A 23,640-nucleotide genomic window follows, 5' to 3' on the forward strand; every position below is an offset into this window, starting at 1 on the left:
AAATCATAGTTTTCAATAAATGATTTCAATCAGAATATAGTGTACCAACTGAGTTTACCAACCTTTCATTTTATGGTTAAAATTGTACATCAGGATGGACTCTGTCTGCATACACTGGTGTAGCATTATAAAAGCTGATAAGCTAGTGTTTTCACTAGAATTGCTTCATACCAGGGGTATTTCCCCACGTAAACCCAAGCTCAAGATGTTTTTTATCACCTTGCACTGACACATCCATAGATAAAGGATTTTAAAAAGAAGCGGAAACAAGCTCCACTGCTTGTGCGAACCACACAGGTTGCAGAGTCTTAGTTGTGTGTGTGGAAGAAGAACAACAGAGGCTTTTCAAAAGTATGTTAAAGCTGCTATATGTGGTTTATACGTATTGGCAATCCTTTCTCTGAGTAAAGAACGAAGACAACTAGGGTATAAATTAGATATGAATTAATATTTATTTTGGGTCATACTGAAACTGAGATGGTATACAAAAAAATTACACAAAGGGAGCAATGAAAATGATCCGAACAAGTAGAAGAGCCAGACTGTAAACTGAGACAGAGCAGCAGCATCCAGTCAATTCAAACATGCAGTTCGTCCCTCAGTCCGGATTTTCCAGTCGGTTCTTTATCTCATCTCAAAACACCACCAGAATTTTTTCATAAGCTTGTTTAATCGCCTTCTGACCCACATCCTTAATATTCACCCTTGTTTTAAAAAAAAGCCCTCAGAGAACGCAAACTCCAGAACAGTCTCTGATATTTCTGCAACTTCTAACCCTACATATAACAGCCACACCAACAAACGTATTGCAGTACATTTCTGTTTTAACAGCAAGAGATGTTTTATAGCACCGTGCATTAAATCTAAAGCAAAGAAACACTGAACATCCTCTCGTCTGGCTTTTTAACTTTGTGAAACCTACAAATCCTCAGCCTTCAACCATACACAACAACACAAAATCCTAATAATTCAACAAAAAGTTTATCAAATGTTCTCCATTATATGACTATTATAAAGCACATATTTTAGTGCTACTGAAAGGAAGTGAATTTTTAACAACTTGAAAACTACTAATTAACAATTAACCTTGTCCAAACTTTATGAATTATCATTACCGTTGAGAAAGTAATACAAAGTTTTTGAATAAACTAAAGGACAGCGACACAAAAGCTCTGGGGTCAGCAACCTAATTTCCTGCACAAATCAACTGGTAAAGGACTGGCTGACTTATACAGACAGAAAGCCCAAAAAGTGACCAGAGAAGCATAGAGCTTGGGGGGGGGGGGGGGGGGGGGGGGGGGTTTATGGCTAATGAGCGCAGGGGGCCATGAAGAAATGGAATAAGAGAATGGGGGTTGTGTGGGAGACCCACAGATCAACCCCTAAATTAACACCCCTCCCTCAGTGGAATGTTCCAGCTTTGAGCACCTGCAAGGAGTGGGAGACAAGTCTCACCAAGCTCCAGAGGAATCCGGGGGGGAAAGAAAAGGACAAAACGGTTTTGGGATATTTAATGTCCAAAGGTGTACCGAAAGATTACATTTACAGTATTAGGTTCCTACTTCTTCTGGATCTAGAAGCATCATATATCATCTGGGGGTGGGGTAGGGGGTGTCTACATTTCAAGATGTGTAAAAAACCTTGAAATAAATTATTTTTGTTGCCAGAATTTATCCTAATTTAATCTAATCTTTAATTAGATTGAGTAGCGGAAACATTTCTAAACAAATAATTGTGTACCAAAAAAATTATTGGTACTTTTTTGGCAAACTCCTATAAAATAAATGTAACAAAATGATTTTATGTAATTTACACTTTTTCAAAAGGATCAGAATGTTTTAAATTAAAATATGTCACAATGGCCTACTTCTCTCAGCCACTCTTCAAAAGAGGAATAAGAAGAACACATATGTTTTAGATTTGTAGTCAAATAAATATATATTTATACCTTATAAATTCACAAAGCGTTTACTTCCCTTGCTGCCCAGCGCGACTGCCCTTATGGCCTCTGTCACAAATTGTAACAGTGTGCAATTGTGATAATGTACAGACTGACATTGGGATGGCTGTTACGATTTGATTTATTCTCCACCTCTACTTCCTTCTTATGCTCAATATATGTGGTTTTATGCTCTTATCTTTAACAAACACGTGAAATTTTGTTTTAATTTTTTGAGCTTTCTTCTTTTGTCCATATTTAACTACTTTGTTTTTGCTTGATATACACTTTAGTTGGTTTGTAGGCCTGAATATGACTATTTGATAATGAGATGATAGTGATAATGAAAAACTTAAATGTGCAAACATGAAATTTGCCTTATCAGGATGGTGTTATATTGGATAAAAAATAAATGTTGACCTACAGAATGTTTTAGGTAAACTACCTGCAAAAATCTAAAATTTTAATTGAAGGCTTTGCAATACTCTAGACTTGATAAATATCAATTCTAAAACCTACACGACAAAAGAAACAGAAACAAATAGGTCCACCTTTTCCCCATAATTTCTTTATACTTGTGGTTCTAATTACTTGTTACTTGTTCTGACTCTCTTTACTTTTTCACCCCTATCTCCCCGCCCATAATGACTCCACTCTCCAAGTCATTCCTCCTCATCTGCATGTGATGTTTTCCCTGCACCAACATCTGTGTCAGCCCAATAGGCCCACTGAAGCACCAACACATTCCCACATCTGTGTGTTAAAAGACACATTTCGGTTAAAAAACAAAATTTCAATGTGTCTTTACTTCCTCTTGAAACAAAAACATATTTAGCAAACAGGCTCCAATGAAGAAAGAAAAGGTTATATCATTGTTCTAAAAATCTGAAGGGTATCTGTGTTAATAAATGGTTAGTTTTACGGTATGGAAGCTTTTGGCTGACTTTGTTATAATATGGTTAACTTGCAGGATGCTGCAGATTGAAAGTTACCACCAATGCAAGCACATGCTAACACACAAGCTAACACAAACACACTAAATTGAGTCCTCACCACACAACTCTGAATACATTTGTGGGTACGATATTTTTCCCTCAGCTTGAAAAAAATAAAATAATCAAACCTTGGTGCTAAAAACGCCATGACACCAGTAGGTGGAGATTTTACTGCCACAACAAATCAAACTATAATGGAGGAACACTGTTGACCTTTTTGAACTATTCCCTATTCCCCCTTTAGAAATTATTCCTTTAACCAAACAAAGTCCCCATCAGGACTTATCCTGCCAGACGTAACGACCAGTACATGCCATAGAAAGCAATGTCATATTTAACACAGTATATAAAGCAAAAGTAAAAAAAATAATACAGCTGAACATCTCTGTACTCATTATATAGTCTTGTTATCCTACACAGTCAGAAGGTAATTTATTTGGTTTAATTCTGAAAACTAGTCCTTTAGAAAACTAATTTTGTACTGCACTTCATAGTTCACTCTATGGACACGCTAACCATGGAGCACATCCTGTTATAAAGACATCTGTGGTGGGCTACTTTCTATGTCCTTTGCTTACTCACATCATAATTTAATCTCTTGGCCATGTTTAACGGGAACTCTTAACATATGAAAGCTATACATGAAAAAATAGAAAAACCAAGTCATCCAAGTTGTGCTGGTTTCAGTTCCGACAGGGAAACCCACTCTTACATACTCTGGATGTCAGTGAACGTCTCTTTTGTGGTCTGTTTCAAGTCGGCTAAGAATTGTCTCCGCGTAGCTCGGAAAAATACATCAAAAATTTAACTTTTATAGCCCACATTGTAAGTCGGGTTTGGTAAGGACATTTGATGAACAACTCTTTAACAACATTTAGATATCAATGGACATTTATTTAAGAGCTCTTTCGCTTTCAAACGCATTGTAACTCTAATTTATGCGATTGCAATGTCATCAGAGGCGCATTGATATTTAAACGAGCTTTTGTGTTCATAATTATCTCCTAGTTTTGATGACACCTGACAGACATTTCCTCAACTCTTAGTAAACCTCAGATTTGTTTTTTGTTTCAAACCACAAACTTTGGGTTTGACCGCAGCTTCATTCACAAAGGACACAACTTAAATGCCTGGCCTCAGACCACCCAAGTAATGTATCATCAAATGCCCCCACCCATCCATTCAGAGAGGTGGTACTAGGGGGTGGAGAGGTAAATTCTAAGTCATAGCAGCTCCATCAGCTGATTTCCATAGAAACTGATGCTAACAGCTTTAGCTGACTATCCTGACTTTCAACTGAAAAACATGTCTCTTTTGATTTGATTCAATCTTTTCTTTTTAAGTATGAAATCCAAAGTATAGAGCAAGTTATTAATACCAAATAAATATGATTTTAAACTTTTTTTGGCATGAATGCAACCTACAAAAAGCATAACTGACTAATTTATTTGGGTTTTAACCAAAGTTAGCCACATGTTAATTTAAATATGTACAGTATATAGTAGATGATAGAAGCCTTTTATTTAATATTTTACTTCTGTAGGCAAAAATTCCTATAAATAGGCAATTCTATGATATAGAATATATTTGACAAGTGATTGAAAAGCTATTATGGGATTTTAGGAGCAAATATCAGATAATACATTTAAAGCACATATCAGCTTAATCTATAGTATTTTGCTATAATATCCATAACATGTTACAACCAAAAAGTGTAATGTCATTTATTAGAATTTTGTGAGGTAGACGAAAGTACTGCATCACTGTAAAGTGGAAAGAAAACCAAACATGATTGTCAATATTTTTTGACATAAAATCTGAAGAGATCAACCTTGTTCTGCAGTAACAGCAGCAACTGTTTTGGATGTCGTACATTCTTACTTGGAGTTAGGCCTAAACTTTGACTGGACCACTCTAATACATGAATATACTTCAATCTAAAGCAATCTATTGTTGCTACCGCTTTCTTTAAAGTTGTTCTGCAAAATCAACGTTTTCTTCCAGTGTTGTCCTGTATTTAGCTCCATCAATTGTCCCATTAGCTCTAACTGGCTTCCCTGCTCCTGCGGATGAAAGGCGTCCCCACAGAAAGAAGCTGCCACCATGTTGTTTCACTGCGAGGATGAGTGTTTAGGGTGATGTGCAGTTTTCTACTTCACAAAACAATGTGCATGATAAGTGTGGTCTCATCTGACCAGAGCACCTCATTCCACGTTTGCTAATTTCCCTTGTGTTAAACCTTGAATTGGGCTGACTTTGGCCTTATTTCAACAATTAATTTTTTCTTGCCACTTTATTAATACAGATTTATGGAGTGCATGACTAATACATTGCACTCTCAGTAGATTCTTCCACCTGAGCTGTAGACCTCTGCAGCTCTTCCAGATTCATCGTTGGCCTTTTGGCTGCTTCTCTGATTAAGGCTCTACTTTCTCAGTCAGTCCGTTTAGGTGCTCGGCCATATATATATATTGTATAATAAATAATAAGATAAAAGTACATACAGAAGGACTGTGTTTTATCAATAGATTGCTTCTGAAGGCAATTAGAGTGACCACTAGATTATATTAAAGTGTACTGGAATAGAGGGAGCTGAATACAGGCTTTAGTTCCTTGTTTCAGTTTTCTTTATCTAAAACAGTTTTGAAAAACATGCATGGTTTTTCCTTTGTTGTGCACTACTCTGTGTTGATCTACAACTGAAAAAACATTGATGTTTTTAACTGTGGTACGATAAAATATAAATGTAAAACGCTTCTGAAAGGCAATAAGTAAATGTGAACAGCCTTTTTATTGTTAAAAGTATCGGTTCCGGCACTATTCTTTTCCTATCTTCTAACATTTATTGTATAGCTGTCATTATTGTTATTTCAGACCACACACCTGTTGATTCCCCCAAGGATGTCCCGACCCCTGCTTTGAGAACCACTGATATAGAAAAGAGATTTCCAGGACCCAATGAGAACCAATAGGAGCGTCAGAAATGTTTGATCTGAGCTGCAGAGCTAAAAGGTGTGGCTTAGACAGGCCTGTTACGCCAACGATTGCCTAAATATATATTAGCAGGGCGGAGTTTAAATTGCAAATGACTGTGAGCGGGTCCACTCAAGTATCAGCTGTATTATCAGCGCCTAAGGCTGCATTTAAATGCTGACTTCTGTCCAAAGCTTTAAATGACACAAATAAGACAGGGTTTGGCGCAGATACAATCGATCTTATAGTAGCATGACCAAAAGAAGCGCCGTATAACAATAATTTAAGTTGTGAAGAAAGTCTAAAGAAACGTTTCTAGTTAAACAACATCAGGACAGGCATGACACTGGAACGGGCGATGCGCGCTCAAATTGGTTGCTGGAATCGTGATTTTTAAGCATATAGCGGTGAAACATATTTTAGATGATCTATAAGAGCAGTGGTTTAAACAAAAATCATCTACAGCCAACAGCATGATCAGAATCTGCTGTATGAGCGGCTCATAAAGCATGCGGAGTCGCTTCACCTGCAGGACGCTGATAGCCTATAAATAATTGGGACTTACTCCGTGCGTAGATCCAAGCGCACAAGCGACAGTCAGCACAAAGATCCTGCAGAAGGCACAAACATGTTGTTTTACTTTATTAGAGTTGGTTTTTGTTTTTATTCTGGCAGATAACCTGCAGGATCGCAGCTCCGCAAACTGCATGCGGATACATTGTTTCGGAGGGAGACTTTTGCAAAAAGAAGAAATGATTTCTTACGGGAAACTCATTTTGTTATCCGCCTGGTAGCTGCAGACTAGATCCCCCTCTCTTCACCAGCAGGAAGCACCTCAAACGCGCTCATCGGCTTCTCCAAAACCTCCACTCTGTCATCTATAAGGAGATAGGCAGAGACAAAGTAGTCCCCCCGCTTAAAGTAAGCCCAAAACTTCCGCCTACAGAGTACAATGCAAAGATTTAACCAAATACATCACGGAAACTTGGCGAATAGAAGAGGTTTGTCCAACTCACCGAAGATAAAGCGTTGCAAAGGCTGCTCCGCTCTCCGAGCTGCTGCGCTCTCAGCTCATCGGCGAAAAGCAACAGAGGGGCAGAGGAGGGGCCACACATCCAGACCCACACACTCTCACTCACTCACACACACACGCACACACACATGCTCGCGCCTCCAAAACCTAGTGAGAAATCAAAGACTTTCTCATCCATCAGAGGTGGTTCTCCATGGTGCCAAGTCCTGCTTTTATCCCATCAAACTGCCAAGTTTCTTTTGATCCACATGGTGACTTGAAATTCACGTAAGCTTCTCTCTGTTATCATAATTTAATTGTAAAACACCATGCTTTAAAAATAAAACCCAATCGTGGGAGCCAGGTCTGTTTATTCTTGTTTGCAGTCTCCACATAGTCATGGGGAGTTACTCAAGTTGCAAACAGTCCTCTTTTAGCTCTTCAGTGTTCTATTTTGGTTCATCTTGACCCGAGCCTTCAACACTGTTTTTAACAACCTGTTAATGTATCTTTTATATCAATGACGTCGTCCTCCTGCTTCAACCTGCCACTGGAGAAGGTAAGGCTGTAAGGCAGGTATATTATTTATTGATTTTGACAATTTTGTACTAGCAACACAGTATCCGCCTGCTCATGCCGATTTACATCTCCATTTGCAACGGACCACCCAAACTCCGTGTTAAAATGTGAAGTGATTTAAACTCTCTCTTGTCTTAGACAACAAAGATTATATGTGAGATTCCTCAAGGCTACATTCTCGGGTCACTTTTATCCAATATGTACATGCTCCCCCCTACAACACATCTTACCATACATATGCCGATGACATAGTTTTTTTGGTCACCAAATGATCACAGTCCATAATCACTGAGTCAATGTGTCATACCATCAGGGAGTGAATGAAACACAAAATTCCTTCAAATTAATACCTAAAGGATAGAAGCTAAAAACTACATCTTTAGTACAATTAGTTCGTCATACTGGCTGTATCAAGTAAAAATGTAGCTAAATATATACACATAAAAATGCAATACAATGCAAGACTGCAAAATCATAATATATCAAATATAACACAAAAAAACTAAAGCTATTGTTTCAAACAACATTTTCTATTATTTTCCTTTCTATTCTCCTGGATTCTATTCTATTATGTTTCATTTCAAAATCATCTTGGCATCTTGCAACATTGCAACCAAAAAAATGTTATGAACATTAATCTTGAATTTGGATTTGCGTAACTTTTTTTAAAATTACGAGACAACCAAAGCAATCAATCTTGCAGACAAGCGGGTAATTTTATGGAGTTCCCAATGATTCCACTGAATCTAAAGCACGCAGACATGGAACCTCAATAGTGCAACGATCCTGAAACGTTCAGCTCACCTGTCACTCTTGTCACTACCATCCACCTGCAAAGAATCAAAAGTGTGAAACGTGACCTTTAAAAACCCCACAGGAATGCAACATGTGCAGACTTACAGACAATTTAAAGAAGGGCAAATGGCAAAACATTTTTTGGGCGCAAAGCAGTATTCATCCGCGCACGTCTCACATGAAGTTAGTTTGATTTCATTTCAGTTAATTTAAAGAAAGTTAAAGGGAACACAGAATGAACGGAGTTGAAAGTAAGTTTTACACCAAATTTGATATGTTTCGCACTCTTGGCGCTTTCTGGTGCAAAGAGAACAAATCATTGCGCTCAGTGTCGGACTCGCGTATATCCGGGGTGGGCAAGTTTGCACTGCAAGTCGAGGGGAGGGAAATAGAGGGGTGACTGCAGAGGCGCACTGTGCAAGAGCCAGGATCACTAGCCAGGATCACTCTGTGAGCGCAACAACAACTACTGCAGCCACAGGAGTGCCTTTCTGCTCCTAAGTCGGGTTCCGTGAGCAAGTGTGCAGGAGTTGGCGCACAGAGACATGACACGCAAATAAAGAAACGAGTCCTTGAGTGGTAACGCAGGTGGATCACTGTTTTGTTCTTCTGAAGATGAATAGAGACTTGAAGCGCCAGCGACAGCTCGGCTGGGCTGTGATTTTGCTCGTACTGTGCGCCGCTTTAGAACTCTCCGACTCTGCGGTAAGTGCGCTTTCTTGCACAGATTTATCATTACTATGATTCCGTTTGGGCCAAAGCAACCCCATCCACACGCATGATAAGACCGGCCGCGCTCCCCGAGCCGGCGCCGGGACAACACTGGTTCTTCAAGCTAGTCTAGATAAAGTTTTGAAATAGAGAGACTGCTAACAAGTGCTGCAATAGTAATGATGTTCATATGTCAGTAATAACCATGCAGTCAACGTGTTTGCGCTCCTTCCCAGGCGTTTCTTGCAATTTTTGTTCCCGTGAGCACATTCTAGCTTTGTAGCTTTCATGGCAGGACGGGGGTTCGTGTCCGGCTGCATGCTCTATGCGAACAGGAGAGGAGGCAACCTGCAGCAACATGCCAGCCAAGGAGCTTTTCACCTTATTCCCACTTCTGCAGCTTGCATGGTATAATGCGCGGTGTGAAAGATTCAGGCGAAATATAAAGCATCCAAGTGGCGGATTGTTCCTTTCTTCTAGTGAAAATATGATCCCAGGCATTCCTGCTCTCAGTGATAACATCGTCTGCAAAAGCAGCTTGTTGTATGTGGTTCTAGCCATGTTATCACTCCAAGTAGAAGACTGTATAGGTAACAAAAAAGATAACATTTTTATTGATGGATTTTTGCTCCTTAAGCCCTCAAATGTTTAGGGGTAGTTCAGCTTATTTCAGGGGCGGCTCCAGAAAGTTTTGAAAGGGGCAACCAGATAGGTACCACTGAAATGGTGGCATGAATTCAGAAGTCCTATTGATCAAGTTCCTGGTTGGAAAAGAAAGAACGCCCCTTGAAGTCTGACATCCCACTGAGAAAGTCAGGCCCCAGTTCAGTATCCAAGATGGCTGCCATCCATTTAAAAAATAGCAAAGCTGTAGCTATAAAAATGTATGCAATTTTCATTTCAATAAACTTAATTTGTGGGCTTTTTGTTTTTGTGTTTGAATGCAACAAAACAATGAAATGCAGTTAATAGGAGAAAGCACCAAAATGAGTAGCAAACTGTGCCGATTTTCTGACTTTCACACACAAATCTGAGCTCTAACTTCCCAGATAAATCAAAAGCACCAGTAAGAAGTTGAAGTAAATTTTCTCCTTGCTTTATTCATAGTAATATTATAAAGAATACTACAACCGCTTAGCCAAGTGGGGCATCTGTGACGGAGCAAGCGCATTTGCAGGGTTGGCCACTGCCCTCCCCTGAGCCCCCCTTGGAGGTGCCCCTGTCCTAGATACCAAAAAATGTGACTGGCCCTGTCATTTTTAAAATGACAAGGGGCTGAAATCTCTCCTTACACATAAGTTGGATTCAGAAAAGAAAAACTTCAGGATGAGTTTGTGCATGTTTGTGTTTACCCATAGTTTATGCCAGCCTCACCCTACATATCCACTCAGCTTTTACCAGATGCAGCTGTTATCTGTTGAAACCCTGCAGACAAAATCAATGCACGTGTCTCATGTAATATCCCAGCAGCTCTCTCTTTACATGCTGAATATTCAGAAGTCATTAATAATTCAGAGTCTCTTCTGGATCATGATCCCGCCCATGCCACAGCCCTGTCCAATCAGGCTCGTTCCCATTCATGCTGCTTCTTGTGGTTTTAAAACTCATCCCGGAGACGTGTGTTGCATCCTCACGTTTAAAGCATCTGTATCCTCGTTTGTAGGACATGCACTGCATGATGAGGCCCTACACACCTAGCAGAATTCATTTGTTGTCGATGCTTGATCCTTTTTTCATTTTGTAATTAATCACAACTTGTTTTGTACTTAGGCAGTGAGCCACCAATTAATTTAATCAACTATTTAAGAGACTGTGCAGTCACATCAGTTACTTCACTTTTTTAAAAACAAATAGCATTTTGTTTAAAACTCTCTTTTAAATATTATTTTTATTTTTAATTCCAATCATGATTCTACAAAGCATTCTTGATCTCTGAAGATGACGTAGGCTATTCTGATTGGACAGAATAGTACTTTACTTCTTCCTCTGATCCATTCGAAATGACTTACCATTGTGTGCGAAATATTCTCCTGCCCAGGATAGAATTGACAGAAATGATTAAATTATCTTTAAATTATCAGTAGTCTAAATAGTTATGAGATTTTGCTTTGTCAAACTGCATTTGTTCATCTTTCCTATGAGTTCAAGTCCTCTTGGGGCCCACCCTGCCAGAAGGAGGCCCCAAGCAGCTAGACAGCAACTTTTAGGTTCTAAGCAAAAATAACATAAACTAAATTACAAGAAAGGGTGAGATCTGCTTTAAGTGTACAGTATTATGCAAAAGGTTTCGTAAAAGTAAGCAGAATTCATTGTAAAGCATTACCCATTTGTTAGCCTTGGTATAAAGGAGGGTTCAGTTTGTTTCATGAAAGTGGGAAAAGTTATTCAGCTGACATTAATTGCTTTACTTTGATGCAATAACGTATCTCGGAAAAGAAATAAATCAAATACCATCTAAAATAAAGTTTTTGCTTGCTTAGTGACTCTTTGGCATCCAGTCATCCTCCAGCTGTGTTACATCTGCAAATACGCCTTAAAACAGTGAGGTGAAAACAAAAAAGATAAACATTTGGGTGGTTATTGCAGTTAAAAGATAAATCATGCTGGCTGTTGTTTCTGTTATGACAGAGGTGCAAAGGCTGAACTGTGGATTCACAAGATTGTGGATTGTGAGGAGGATGATGTTAAAGTAAAGGGGAACAAGAAAACCTGTCAGAGCTGAAAGTGAAAGTGCATTGCTGAACATGGGAACAGATGTTTGAGCTTCATGCTTTCTCATTATCTTTATCAGTGAGTTTATTTTCCTCAGAGTAAATATAAAAGCAGACCTTGAATTCAGTTTGAGTGTGAATGAAGGAAAAAAATGACCTTACACTGGTTGAGATGTTGGAAGGAGTCTGACTTCCAGCTTTTCCCAGTGGTCTCATTGAGTCCCTCTAGTGGTGACTGTATATAAGGCTATCCCTTTGTTAATGTTCATTAAACTCTGTTGCTCAATGAATAGTTAATTGCTCAATTACTTTTTGATATATCTAATTCAGAAAAAAATGGCCTAAAAATTTTTTTTTCATTTTCAAGAGGACGCTGGTGTTTTTCTTAAAGTCTAAATAGCAGAAACCGATGTTTTTCTGCAGATTTCTACAACAAATCCATGAAAAATGCACAAACACACACGTTTTTCTCCATTTCAAACTTAAACGTTGTAATAAATAGAGAGTGTCACGCATCATTTGTGCTCTGAGAATTAAAGCCTACTCCGAGACAAATCTCCATTCTGCCAGGTGAGCGAGTTCAGCTGTAATGTATACCCCAAGGTTTTTCCTTTGAACCGGTCATGCCCTGCACCCACAAACACACACCTAATTTAAAGCTCGTTTACTTGACTGTGTGCGTGCACGCACACATTCTGTTATGGGTTCCCTTACCTTTACACGTGACCTGGAGCCTAGGTATGGGAGAAGGAAGGGTTTAATGTGTGAGGTGAGGGTATGGGGTAAGAACGCTGTCAAAAACAATGTGTATGTAAAGAGGGAAATGTGTGCATATTAGTCGATAGTTGTGCATAAGTAAAATCCAAAAGAGGTTTTGTATATTTTCTTTATAAGAATACAAAATAAAATGTTACAGCTTCAAGAAATTACAAACACGAAGTTCAAGTTTACAGTTGTGGTTTGTTCTTTATGAATACAATATGCTATAACCGTTTGTGAATACGATTTCTTTTCTATGAGAATACGAATCTACAGCACTCGTACATCACGTTACACCAAGTCACGTGATCTCAGGCTGGTTAGTGGAGCACAGAGTTAGGCCTTGGATGACGGAAAAGGGTAATGGGAGAGGATTCAGTCTAAAAGGAATATTAGGAACAGAGGGGAGATAGAGGAGAATAAATAATATTATAAATAAAGCATTGTTCTTATTTTTATGAAATACAAAACTAAAATATAGAATATAGTGGGTGGAGTTATACAATGATGTACAGTAGGTGGCGGTATGCACCTCTGAGTTTGTTGCGTACCGCCAGCAGAAGAGGAAGAAGCAGCAGCTGCACTATAGCGCTAAGATGACGGACCAAGAGCATATATTAACGACATTAAAACATATATAAAGCAAGAAACTACGGTACAAAGCCAGGTAATGTTAAAAAGTTTATATATGTCTTAATGTTGTTAATATATGCTCTTGGTCCTTCTTCTTCTTCTGCTGGCGGTACGCAACAAACTCAGAGGTGTATACCGCCACTTACTGTACATCATTGTATAACTCCACCCACTATATTCTATGTTTTAGTTTTGTATTTCATAAAAATAAGAACAATGCTTTATTTATAATATTCTTTATTCCCCTCTATCTCCCCTCTGTTCCTAATATTCCTTTTAGACTGAATCATCTCCCATTACCCTTTTCCGTCATCCAAGGCCTAACTCTGTGCTCCACTAACCAGCCTGAGATTACGTGACTTGGTGTCACGTGATGTACGAGTGCTGTAGATTCGTATTCTCATAGAAAAGAAATCGTATTCACAAACGGTTATAGCATGTTGTATTCATGAAGAATAAACCACAACTGTAAACTTGAACTTTGTGTTTGTAATTTCTTGAAGCTGTAACATTTTATTTTGTATTCTTATGGAGAAAATATACAATACCTCTTTTGGATTTTACTTATGCAAAACTATTGACTAATATGCACACATTTCCCTCTTTACATACACATTGTTTTTGATAGCGTTCTTACCCCATCGGAGGGAGGTTAGTCATAACATCCCTAGATTTGTCTGTGACGTGCAGATAACACAACAGAGCGTACCTTCCAGTGTGATACAAAAAAATCTGTGTCTTTTCTCTTTATTGTGTCTCTAGTTTGTTTGTTTTTTTCTTGATTTATGCTTTTGTCTCTTGGTAACACTTCTTTTTCTTTCTGCCTTCAAATCCACCTCCATCTATCTAGTTTATTCATGACCTTTATGTTCATACTTTGGAAAAGTATCGTGGACTTCTAATGGTTATCTTTTATTTCATGTGATTTCTAGAAATCTCACAATCTGTTAGTTAGGCCTGTCCGCGTTTTGTGGCTCTGCATTAATGGATCACCAAATGACATCTTGAACATGGCATGAGTGTGCAGCAAGCATAAACTATCTCCTCAGATCAACAGGGTTCTTGTTTTATGTTCCTGGGGTTCAATATTGGGTTTTCTTGATTATTTTAGCTATAGAAACATACAAAAATGTTCAATTATAGGTATTTTAATAGCATGCACTGAGCGTGAAAGTCAGCTATCTCAAATACCTCATAACACACATTTTAAATCATTTTGAGAGCAAGGTTGAAATTCAAAATTATTCTTAAGGACTAATCACATTTAATGTCAGTGTTACCTAAAACAACAGAGCCATCAGGTAAAAAACCTAAAGAGGTTTATAGAATAAACCCAAGTTAGCTTTTGCTAAATAAAGTTAAAGTTTTAAAGGAAAGGGGCTTTATTGATAATAATACTGGTACATTATTTCATTATTTGACTTGTAAAGTAATTTTAGGAGGCTTTCAACTCGATGTTAGCTTGTGAATTAGCTGTATTACTTATTACTTTAGCAAGCCTGAATAAGTTCAAAACAGACATGCTAACTCTTGCTAGCTTGTTGTTAGTGTTTTCTTCAGAACTATATTTCCTTTAAGAGTTGTGGGTGGTGCTCCTCTGGTAGCCACACCGCCATTGTCTAGGTTTTTGAGTACTAGAAAAAGTCCCAATTAGCAAAGTTTGTCAGGTTTTGGAGAGTTCATCCTTTAAGCTTTGGAAAATGCCCTCAGCATTATGTTAAAACATATTGAAACAACTGCAACAGTTTGCTGCTTAATATTGAGGGTTTTTAAAAGTGTGACATTTTAAAACAGAGTTGATGTTAAAATCAATAAAACTTTTTTTGATCCACTCTGATTTTGAATCAGTCAGATTTTTGAACAGATCTTCACAATTGTGTAAAATCTAGACAAATGAATATAATAAACCAAATTTAAGCATTGCTAGCTTTAAAGTTCTAAATGAAAGGTTAACACTAAATGGACAGGATGTAAATATTTCATTTCATTTTTTGCTTTGTGACTTTGGAAGACTGACAAATCAGATGTTAGCTGTTTTTTTAGCCAGTAGGCATTTATATTTTTTAATAGATGCTCCAAGTTGTAAAAGACCTAAACAAGTAAAAAGAATAAAACTATGTGGGTCAGCAGTTAACTGTTATCTCTTTGAAGTAAGTAACTTTTTGTGCAGTGTATTGGCACTTTATTCAATTCAATTCAGTTTATTTATATAGTGCCAATTCACAACACATGTCGTCTCAAGGCACTTCACAACAGTCAGGTACATACATTCCAATAAATCCTAACAATTGAACAGTGCAATCGGAGTTAGCTTTTTATTCAAATTGGATAAAAAGTTTTTCTGTCTAAGGAAACCCAGCAGATTGCATCCAGTCAGTGACTTACATCATTCACTCCTCCCAGATGAGCATGTAGAGACAGTGGACAGTCTCTGGCGTTGACTTTGCAGTAATCCCTCATACTGAGCATGCATGTAGCGACAGTGGAGAGGAAAAACTCTCTTTTAACAGGAAGAAACCTCCAGCAGAACCAGGCTCAGTGTGAGCGGCCATCTGCCACCACCGACTGGAGGTTTGAGAGAACTGAGCAGAGACACAAAATGAACACAGAAGCACTGATCCAGGAGTACTTTCTATGGGAAGGAAAAGTAAATGTTAATGGATGTAGCTCCTTTAGTGGTTTCATCTAGAAAAAAAGAACAGATAACCTCTAAGCCAGTTTTCAAGGTTATAGTCTGAAAGAGAGCACATATAATTAGTCACAGTAAAAGCTCAGTCAATCGCCATGTCTAGGAGAGAGAAAGGGTTAAACACTGAAAGACAGGGCCATGTGGATCATCAGTAGAGGGTGAGCATTAAGTTGTTGCCAGCAGAAGCTCGAATGATTCCCCTCTCCAGAAAGGTGTCGCAAGTAGACACTGTCAGGCCAGGTGTAGCTTCTAGGAAGAGAAAAGAGAGAACAAAGTTAAAAGCTGAAATAACACCAATAATGCAAAATTGGAGAGTAGTGTGAGAATGTAGCACAGAGGGTGAAAGTGGTCATTATGTCCTCCAGCAGCCTAAGCCTACAGCAGCATAACTACAGAGATAGCTCAGGATAACCTAAGCCACTCTAACTATAAGCTTTATCAAAAAGGAAAGTTTTAAGCCTAGCCTTAAAAGTAGACTGGGTGTCTGCCTCAAGGACTAAAACTGGGAGCTGGTTCCACAAGAGAGGAGCCTGATAACTAAAGGATCTGCCTCCAATTCTACTTCTAGAGACTCTAGGAACCACCAGTAAACCTGCAGTCTGAGAACGAAGTGCTCTGTTAGGAACGTATGGAACAATCAAATCTCTGATGTATGATGGAGCTAGATCATTAAGGGCTTTATATGTGAGGAGGAGAATTTTAAATTCTATTCTGGATTTAACAGGGAGCCAATGAAGGGAAGCTAAAATAGGAGATATATAATCACTCTTTTAAATTTTCATCAGAACTCTTCCTGCAGCATTTTGGATCAGCTGAAGTCTTTTAACTGCATTTTTTGACATCCTAATAGTAAAGAATTACAATAGTCCAGCCTTGAAGTAACAAATGCATGGACTAGTCTTTCAGCGTCACTCCTGGATAGGATATTTCTAACTTTGGCAATGTTCCGGAGGTGAAAGAAGGAAATCCTAGAAACCTGTTTAATATGGGATTTAGATGACATGTCCTGGTCAAAAACAGACGACAACTTCTGTCTTGTCTGAATTTATAATTTTTAAATTTAAAGTCATCCAAGTTTTTATATCTTCAAGACATGCTTGTAGTCTATCTAACTGGTTGGGCTCATCAGGATTTATGAATAAGTAATGCTGAGTATCATCAGTGTAACAGTGAAAATGTATTCTATGCTGTGGTAATTTTACCTATTGGAAGCATATATATAGTAAAGAGAATTGGCCCAAGTGCTGAACCCTGTGGTACTCCACAATTAACCCTGGAGTTTAAAGATGATTTATCATTTACATGAACAAACTGGAATCTGTCAGACAAATAAGATATAAATCAGCCTATCGCTGTTGCCCTGATCCCTACAGCATATTCCAGCCTTTTTAAGAGAATATTATGGTCGACTGTATCAAATGCAGCACTGGGATCTAACAGGACAAGTACAGACACAAGTCCATTATCTGAGGCCATAAGAATATCATTAGTGACTTTCAGTAGAGCTGTTTCAGTGCTATGATTAGCTCTGAAACCTGACTGAAACTCTTCAAACAGGTCATTGTTGTGTAAATGCTCACACATTTAATTAGCGAATTTTAGATAAGAACGGAAGATTGGATATAGGTCTGTAATTTATTAAGTCATCTCGATCAAGCGAAGGTTTCTTAAGCAAAGGCTTAATTACAGCTACCTTAAAAGCTTGTGGTACATATCCATTTACTAAGGATAGATTAATCATATCTTTATCTTTTTTTTTTGCTTTATAAATTGATGTTAGCTAGTTTCTTTGCCTTATTATGTGTAGCGAGCCTTCAGGAGGTTTCTTTTTCATCAACAGATATGCTAAGTTTTGCTAAGTTGCTAGTGTTTATTTTAATATAGTGTTATTTTCAAAAGGATTGATGGGTGATATTTCTCTGTCACAGGTTTTGTTTACAAGGTAAACGGTTTTGGGGTTGTCTCTACTTTGCGCTCTAGAGAAAATGACCAGAAAAGTCTTCAGAGTGTCCTTGACATCTCATTAAAACCTATTAAAAGTATGTAGCTAAATGTTCATGGTTTTGAAAGTGTAACTGGGGGTGTTGGCAGCGTTGTTTAAAATTAGAGTTAGCTATTTTATATACATAAGACTCCGATTTTAAATCAAAAAGCTATAGATATTTTGAAGATCAAATCTGATGGATTCTCAAGTAATGCTATGAAATTTAAAATCACCACCAGCTAACCCAATAGAGAGACACAATGCTTTTTTAAAAACAAGATGCAGAGTCGAGAAATATCGAAACAAATAAATAGAACACACCCATTTAGACGTTACTGAAAGTAGTTCTAGTTGTATATTAAATATGCCTATTATACACACTACATGCTTCAATATAGAAAGAGCGGTGGATGGCAGAGGTAGTCAGGCTAGAATTGCTCTTGTTTTCTTACTGTTGGATAAATGGTTACTATGTTGCTCATTTGATCTTTTCAAACATTGGTAATGGACAAGAACTTTGAGCAAACAGCTGTTAGCAAGGTTTTTTTGGCCATAAATATATGGTGTGTTCAATGTTTTATTTGTCAAAAGTCTTAAAATCTGTTTTTTTTTTGTATAAGAAATTGTTGCAGCTTCATTTGTGAATCTGAAAATAAGCTGTAAGTATTAAATGAAGAAGAAAAAGATGATAAAAAAATTACCTTTAATTTAAAATAACAGCAATAAATACAACTAAGTAACATGAGAGTTTGAATTCAACTTTTAAGGAAATAACAAAAATCAGTGTAATGTCAAAACTTTGTCAAGAAAAACATAAATATTATCGAAAATATTTTACCATGAGTCCACAGTTTTCTACTTCCGACTGAGCAAACAAGTGATCATGTATATATAAGTGAGTGCTTGAATTGGATTATGCACAGCATCATAAACCCTTTTAAAACTGCGCTACACTTTACGGGACTTTGCATAATCCAGCAGTCTTGCTGGCTTCATGAGATGAACTCATGGGCCGGATAAGGCGGTGGAGCCACCATTTGACGACGACAGCCCTAGAAGGGCTAAGACTCACACTGTGGTGTCAATGAGCTGCAGATGCCATCAGTATTAGCAGGTGGACAAAAGAGAGCTAAAACTAACACCAAATGTTTAGTTAGCTAATTATTCCAACCAAGTATATACCCCTCTCCTTCCTTCTCTGCTTTTAGCCTCTTACTAACATCCATTCAATAGAGTAATTGGCTATTATTTCTTGTATATCTGAGCCGTCTTCATTGTACGTTTTGTTGTGTTTTGTTAAATGATAATTCCTTGCAATCTTGTTCTGTTCCATGTCTCTTTCTTTTAGCTCTTTCCTCCCTGATGTCATCTCTCCTATTCAATGTTAGGATGGTAAACATAAACATTTTTTTCTTCGAGATTTTTTTACTTACTCCATCTTACAGTGTTTGGTCTGGAGATTTGAAGGTCAGGTTTATTGTTTACTTTATATTGATCATGAACAGGTCAGATAGTTGTCACTTCTTGCTCACCCCAAGAAAGGTGACAAGAGTTCAGTAAATGAACTCTGGACGTCTGTCTCTTTCAGACCAAATAATGTATGCTCTTCATCATGGTTACTTAGAAGTTGGAGGTGGGAGAATTTTAGACCTTTAAGGGCTATTCTACAGTTCTACTGTTCTTCAGTTAGTCAAAATATATTTGCTCCATTGCATAGGTTCAATAGGGATGACTCTTGTCACTTGTTGAATCAGTTTTTTTGTATCGTTTTGAAGTAACTTTAACCTTAAGAGCTATTGTTCATGGTTCTAGCTTTTTGTTACACATAGCACCAGACAATACCAGCATTTCACTCATATGTTCTGCACCTGCGTTTCAGATGGCTCTGTTGTGACGTGATAGTATCTTCTTCTTGATAGTACCTAAAAAGACTAAGGGAGGAAAAAGTATGTATCTACTATGAATTAGTGCCTTATTTCACATAAGGGTGGGCTGGTGACTAGTATTAAGATTCAACCTTGAAGTCTTTCAATGAAATACCAGAGAAAGTGCCAGACTCACCTGCATTTTCTCCTGCTTAGATGTGACAATCAAAATAACAATGAATACATATTATGGATAACATTATAATAACTCTAATAACCTATATGTTGTATTTCTGTAACTGTTCCTTTTCTGTTTTGAACAAAAGCAAGATCATACTAGTTATCATACTGTAAGGAATTCATGCAGATTTACTAGCCTTCAAAAACATAGTTGAAGTAAATTAAATGTCAGACTTTTTAAGACCGTTATGATCAACATTTATGACTTACATAACTTATAAAACATAACCTAGTATTTATGCTTAACACACTTCATAACTTAAGTAACTTAGAATTTGTCCATTTATGATGGTGATTTATGGTTCTAACATGTAAGAACAACTTTGGTTGATTTACTTAAAATTTTACACATTATACATTAAGCCAGAAGATGGTTACTGACAATAGGTTTTAGTTAGAACTCCATAATAATAGGAAACATTGCGTTTGGGATGTATTTGTATATTGTAATGATGATACTGGTTGCGGTTGAGCCAAATTTATTTCACTCTCTTCTCTTTCAAGCCGTTGTTATGATGTCCCCATCACACTAAAGAAAACCTATCCAACTGGCCAAACATATTATTGACATCCCAAGGATCAGTATGTGGAACCTAAAATATAATCTTACCAAATATTTGCATCCAGTCTTTGACTCAGCATGTTATGCCTATAATAAAAACTCATATTTAAGACTTTTTAAGGCTTAAAATTAAGATGATTAAATTTAGGTTTTTATAACTCTTCAGAAAACCTGTAAAATGTACTCGTACTCGTACTCGTCGTCTTCCGCTTTATCCAGGACCGGGTCGCGGGGGCAGCAGACTCAGCAGAGATGCCCAGACGTCCCTCTCTCCAGACACCTCCTCCAGCTCCTCCAGGGGGAGCCCAAGGCGTTCCCAGGCCAGCCGACAGACATAGTCCCTCCAGCGTGTCCTGGGCCGTCCCTGGGCCTCCTCCCGGTGGGACGTGCCTGGAACACCTCCCGAGGAAGGCGTCCAGGAGGCATCCGGTATAGATGCCCAAGCCACCTCAACTGGCTCCTCTCGATGTGGAGGAGTAGCGGCTCTACTCCGAGCCCCTCCCGGATGGCCGAGCTCCACACCCTATCTCTAAGAGAGTGCCCGGCCACCCTGCGGAGGAAGCTCATTTCCGCCACTTGTATCTGGGATCTTGTTCTTTCGGTCATGACCCAAAGTTCATGGCCATAGGTGAGGGTAGGAACATAGACCGACCGGTAAATCGAGAGCTTTGCTTTTTGGCTCAGCTCTCTCTTCACCACAACGGACCGGCACAGCGCCCCCATTACTGTGGCAGCCGCAACGATCTGTCTGTCGATCTCCCGCTCCATTCTTCCCTCACTCGTGAACAAGACCCCGAGATACTTAAACTCCTCCACTTGAGGCAGGAACTCCCCTCCAACCTGAATAGGACAAGCCACCCTTTTCCGGTCGATAACCATTGCCTCGGACTTGGAGGAGCCGATCTTCATCCCAGCCGCTTCACACTCGGCTGCGAACCGCCCCAGTGCATGCTGTAGGTCTTGGCTAGAGGGGGCCAGCAGGACCACGTCATCTGCAAAAAGAAGAGACGAAATCCACTGGTCCCCGAACCAGACCCCCTCCGGCCCTTGGCTGCGCCTAGAAATCCTGCCCATAAAAGTTATGAACAGGACCGGTGACAAAGGGCAGCCCTGCCGGAGTCCAACATGCACCGGGAACAGGTCCGACTTAGTGCCGGCAATGCGAACCAAACTCCCGCTCTGCTTGTACAGGGACCGGATGGCCCCTAGTAAAGGGCCCCCGATTCCATACTCCTGGAGCACCCCCCACAGGGCATCACGAGGGACACAGTCGAATGCTTTCTCCAGGTCCACAAAACACATGTGGACCGGTTGGGCAAACTCCCATGAACCCTCGAGTACCCTCTACAGGGTACTCGAGGGTTCTGTAAAATGTAACCACATTTAATATTGCTCAATGATTAATACCCATTTTCTGCCATATCATTTTTCTCTCCTAAGCAGAACATTTGGCTGAACATTTTTCCGGACACGTTTAAGCATTGCTTCCTGCAGTTCCAAACACAGAGAGATCAGGGTTTCCTCCCAGAAATCATGTAGTTTGGAGGGACGATGGAGGAATAAACTGTTCTCAGCTTGACTGACACTGTAGTCATAAGGGCAACTGTATCTCTGTCTGTATCTGTCACATCTTGTTCTTCTCGTCCAACACTTATTCCCCAGCAAGCTTCTTCTGTGACAGTAGACACATACAGAGAAAAATGCCGTGGCACTACAGGAGAGTAAATATTTTTACATTTATATGTGTTTTAGCCTAAGAAAAATTATTTTGGCCTACACTGGATCAGTGCACCTGACTTTTTTCTTTGACCAACTGTTCTGTTGTTTTGTTGATCTAATAGAAGAGTCAGAGAAGTATATTTGTAACTGAACACTGTAGAGACATGTACTTCCTGTCAAAATCAGATTAAAGGTTTAGTTTTAATTCTGAAATATGAGTCCTTGTGTGTTTGTGTGCAGCTCTGATCCATGGGCTGACTGACAAATCCACCTACAGAGTCAGTCACAAGACATGCTGTTCTCCTTAGCTCCACGCTCTGCTCTCTTCTGATGTCTTGTTTTTCCATTTTCTTTTCAATGTTTTTCTCAATAAAATTCGGACCTTTGGTGCCTTGAGCACTGCTGCGGGTCAAACTGAAATGAGATATATGAAAGGAACAACCAATAAAGCCTTAGTATTGTCACAGAATGATCAACATGTGAAATATTTGAATGAAACAAGCTGTGTTTGAGCATGAAGGCGAAATGCATGTTATATTTGCCCTGTAAGCAGGAAAAGCTGTTGTTTGCATACTTTCTCATGGAAAGAATAAGGGTTTTAATCTGTCTGTCTACAATCAGTGACTTGTCTTGATCTGCAGATGTCTACTCCTTGCTTCTGCTGCTTACACCTAGGCCAAATATACAAAGTGTATACCTTCCCTTGAAACAGAATTAAGCTATTATCAAATATTTATTAGCAGAAGATCAACAGGATGATGGGCTTTTCCTTTGCATCACTCAGCACTTCTTTATTACTGTTTGTTAAGCACCCTAACTTGTGTTACATCGTTGAGCTCTGTGCCTTCAGGCAGGTCTTTCTTACTGCTTAGTTGTCTATTTAAAGTTTTGTGAATGAATATAAAACTCAGCTTGAGTTGAGAACGTTGAGAGGAAGGAAAAACTGTGGTAAGGAAACGGGTAATCACAACCTTGAGAGGGATGTAAAGCAAAACCCATTCAAAGGTTTGGAGAGGACCAAATAGGCATGGACTGCATCTGGTGTCAGAGCTTCAAAAGCCACAATTAAATATATAGACGTGCACAATCGCACAGTGGTAAAGTCGTCTTTTAAGATTAAATTATATTTTGCATTGCATTTTAAAATCAAGGTCCCAGGGTCTGGGTAAAAAGTGAAGGGGCATAGAATCCAAGTTGCTAGAGGATCATTTTGAAGCTTCCACAGTCAATGTTGACTTGGGCATGTCAACTGCTTGTGTTGGTCCACTGTGTTTAATCAAGTCCAAAGTCAGCGCAGCCGTCTACCAGGACATTTGAGACCCCTGACATATATACCAATGGTAATGCTGATACATAGTGGATTCCTACTTTTTACTCTTAATAATAGAAAAAAAAAAAAAAGTTTGCTGATGTTGAAGCTAGTTATACATAAATTGCCAGTTAATAGTTGTGTGATATTTAGGAACTGATACTC

The 23,640-nt window shown here is 38.7% G+C and overlaps 2 protein-coding genes across 8 annotated transcripts in view; one reads left to right on the forward strand and one right to left on the reverse strand.

Annotated features, from left to right (window-relative positions):
• The window catches only part of col4a6 (collagen, type IV, alpha 6), a 176,228-nt gene extending 169,174 nt beyond the window's left edge, over positions 1-7,054 (reverse strand). For all 4 annotated transcript variants that reach the window (XM_047385493.1, XM_047385492.1, XM_047385491.1 and 1 more), the window contains exons 1-3: positions 6,924-7,054; positions 6,672-6,785; positions 6,473-6,518 (exon numbers count right to left, since the gene is read on the reverse strand). In XM_047385493.1, the coding sequence (XP_047241449.1) occupies positions 6,473-6,518; positions 6,672-6,682 (57 nt within the window). In that variant the 5' untranslated portion in view covers positions 6,683-6,785; positions 6,924-7,054. The remainder of the gene's footprint in view (positions 1-6,472; positions 6,519-6,671; positions 6,786-6,923) is intronic.
• Positions 7,055-8,704: 1,650 nt separating this feature from the next.
• The window catches only part of col4a5 (collagen, type IV, alpha 5 (Alport syndrome)), a 79,048-nt gene continuing 64,112 nt past the window's right edge, over positions 8,705-23,640 (forward strand). For 3 of the 4 annotated variants that reach the window (XM_047385495.1, XM_047385497.1, XM_047385496.1), the window contains exon 1: positions 8,705-8,998. In XM_047385495.1, coding sequence (XP_047241451.1) covers positions 8,909-8,998 — 90 coding nt within the window. In that variant the 5' untranslated portion in view covers positions 8,705-8,908. The remainder of the gene's footprint in view (positions 8,999-23,640) is intronic. The other variant, XM_047385498.1, reaches the window with a different exon arrangement.

This window comes from Girardinichthys multiradiatus, chromosome 14 (genome assembly GCF_021462225.1).
Source record: "Girardinichthys multiradiatus isolate DD_20200921_A chromosome 14, DD_fGirMul_XY1, whole genome shotgun sequence".
NCBI classification, from domain to species: Eukaryota; Metazoa; Chordata; class Actinopteri; order Cyprinodontiformes; family Goodeidae; genus Girardinichthys; species Girardinichthys multiradiatus.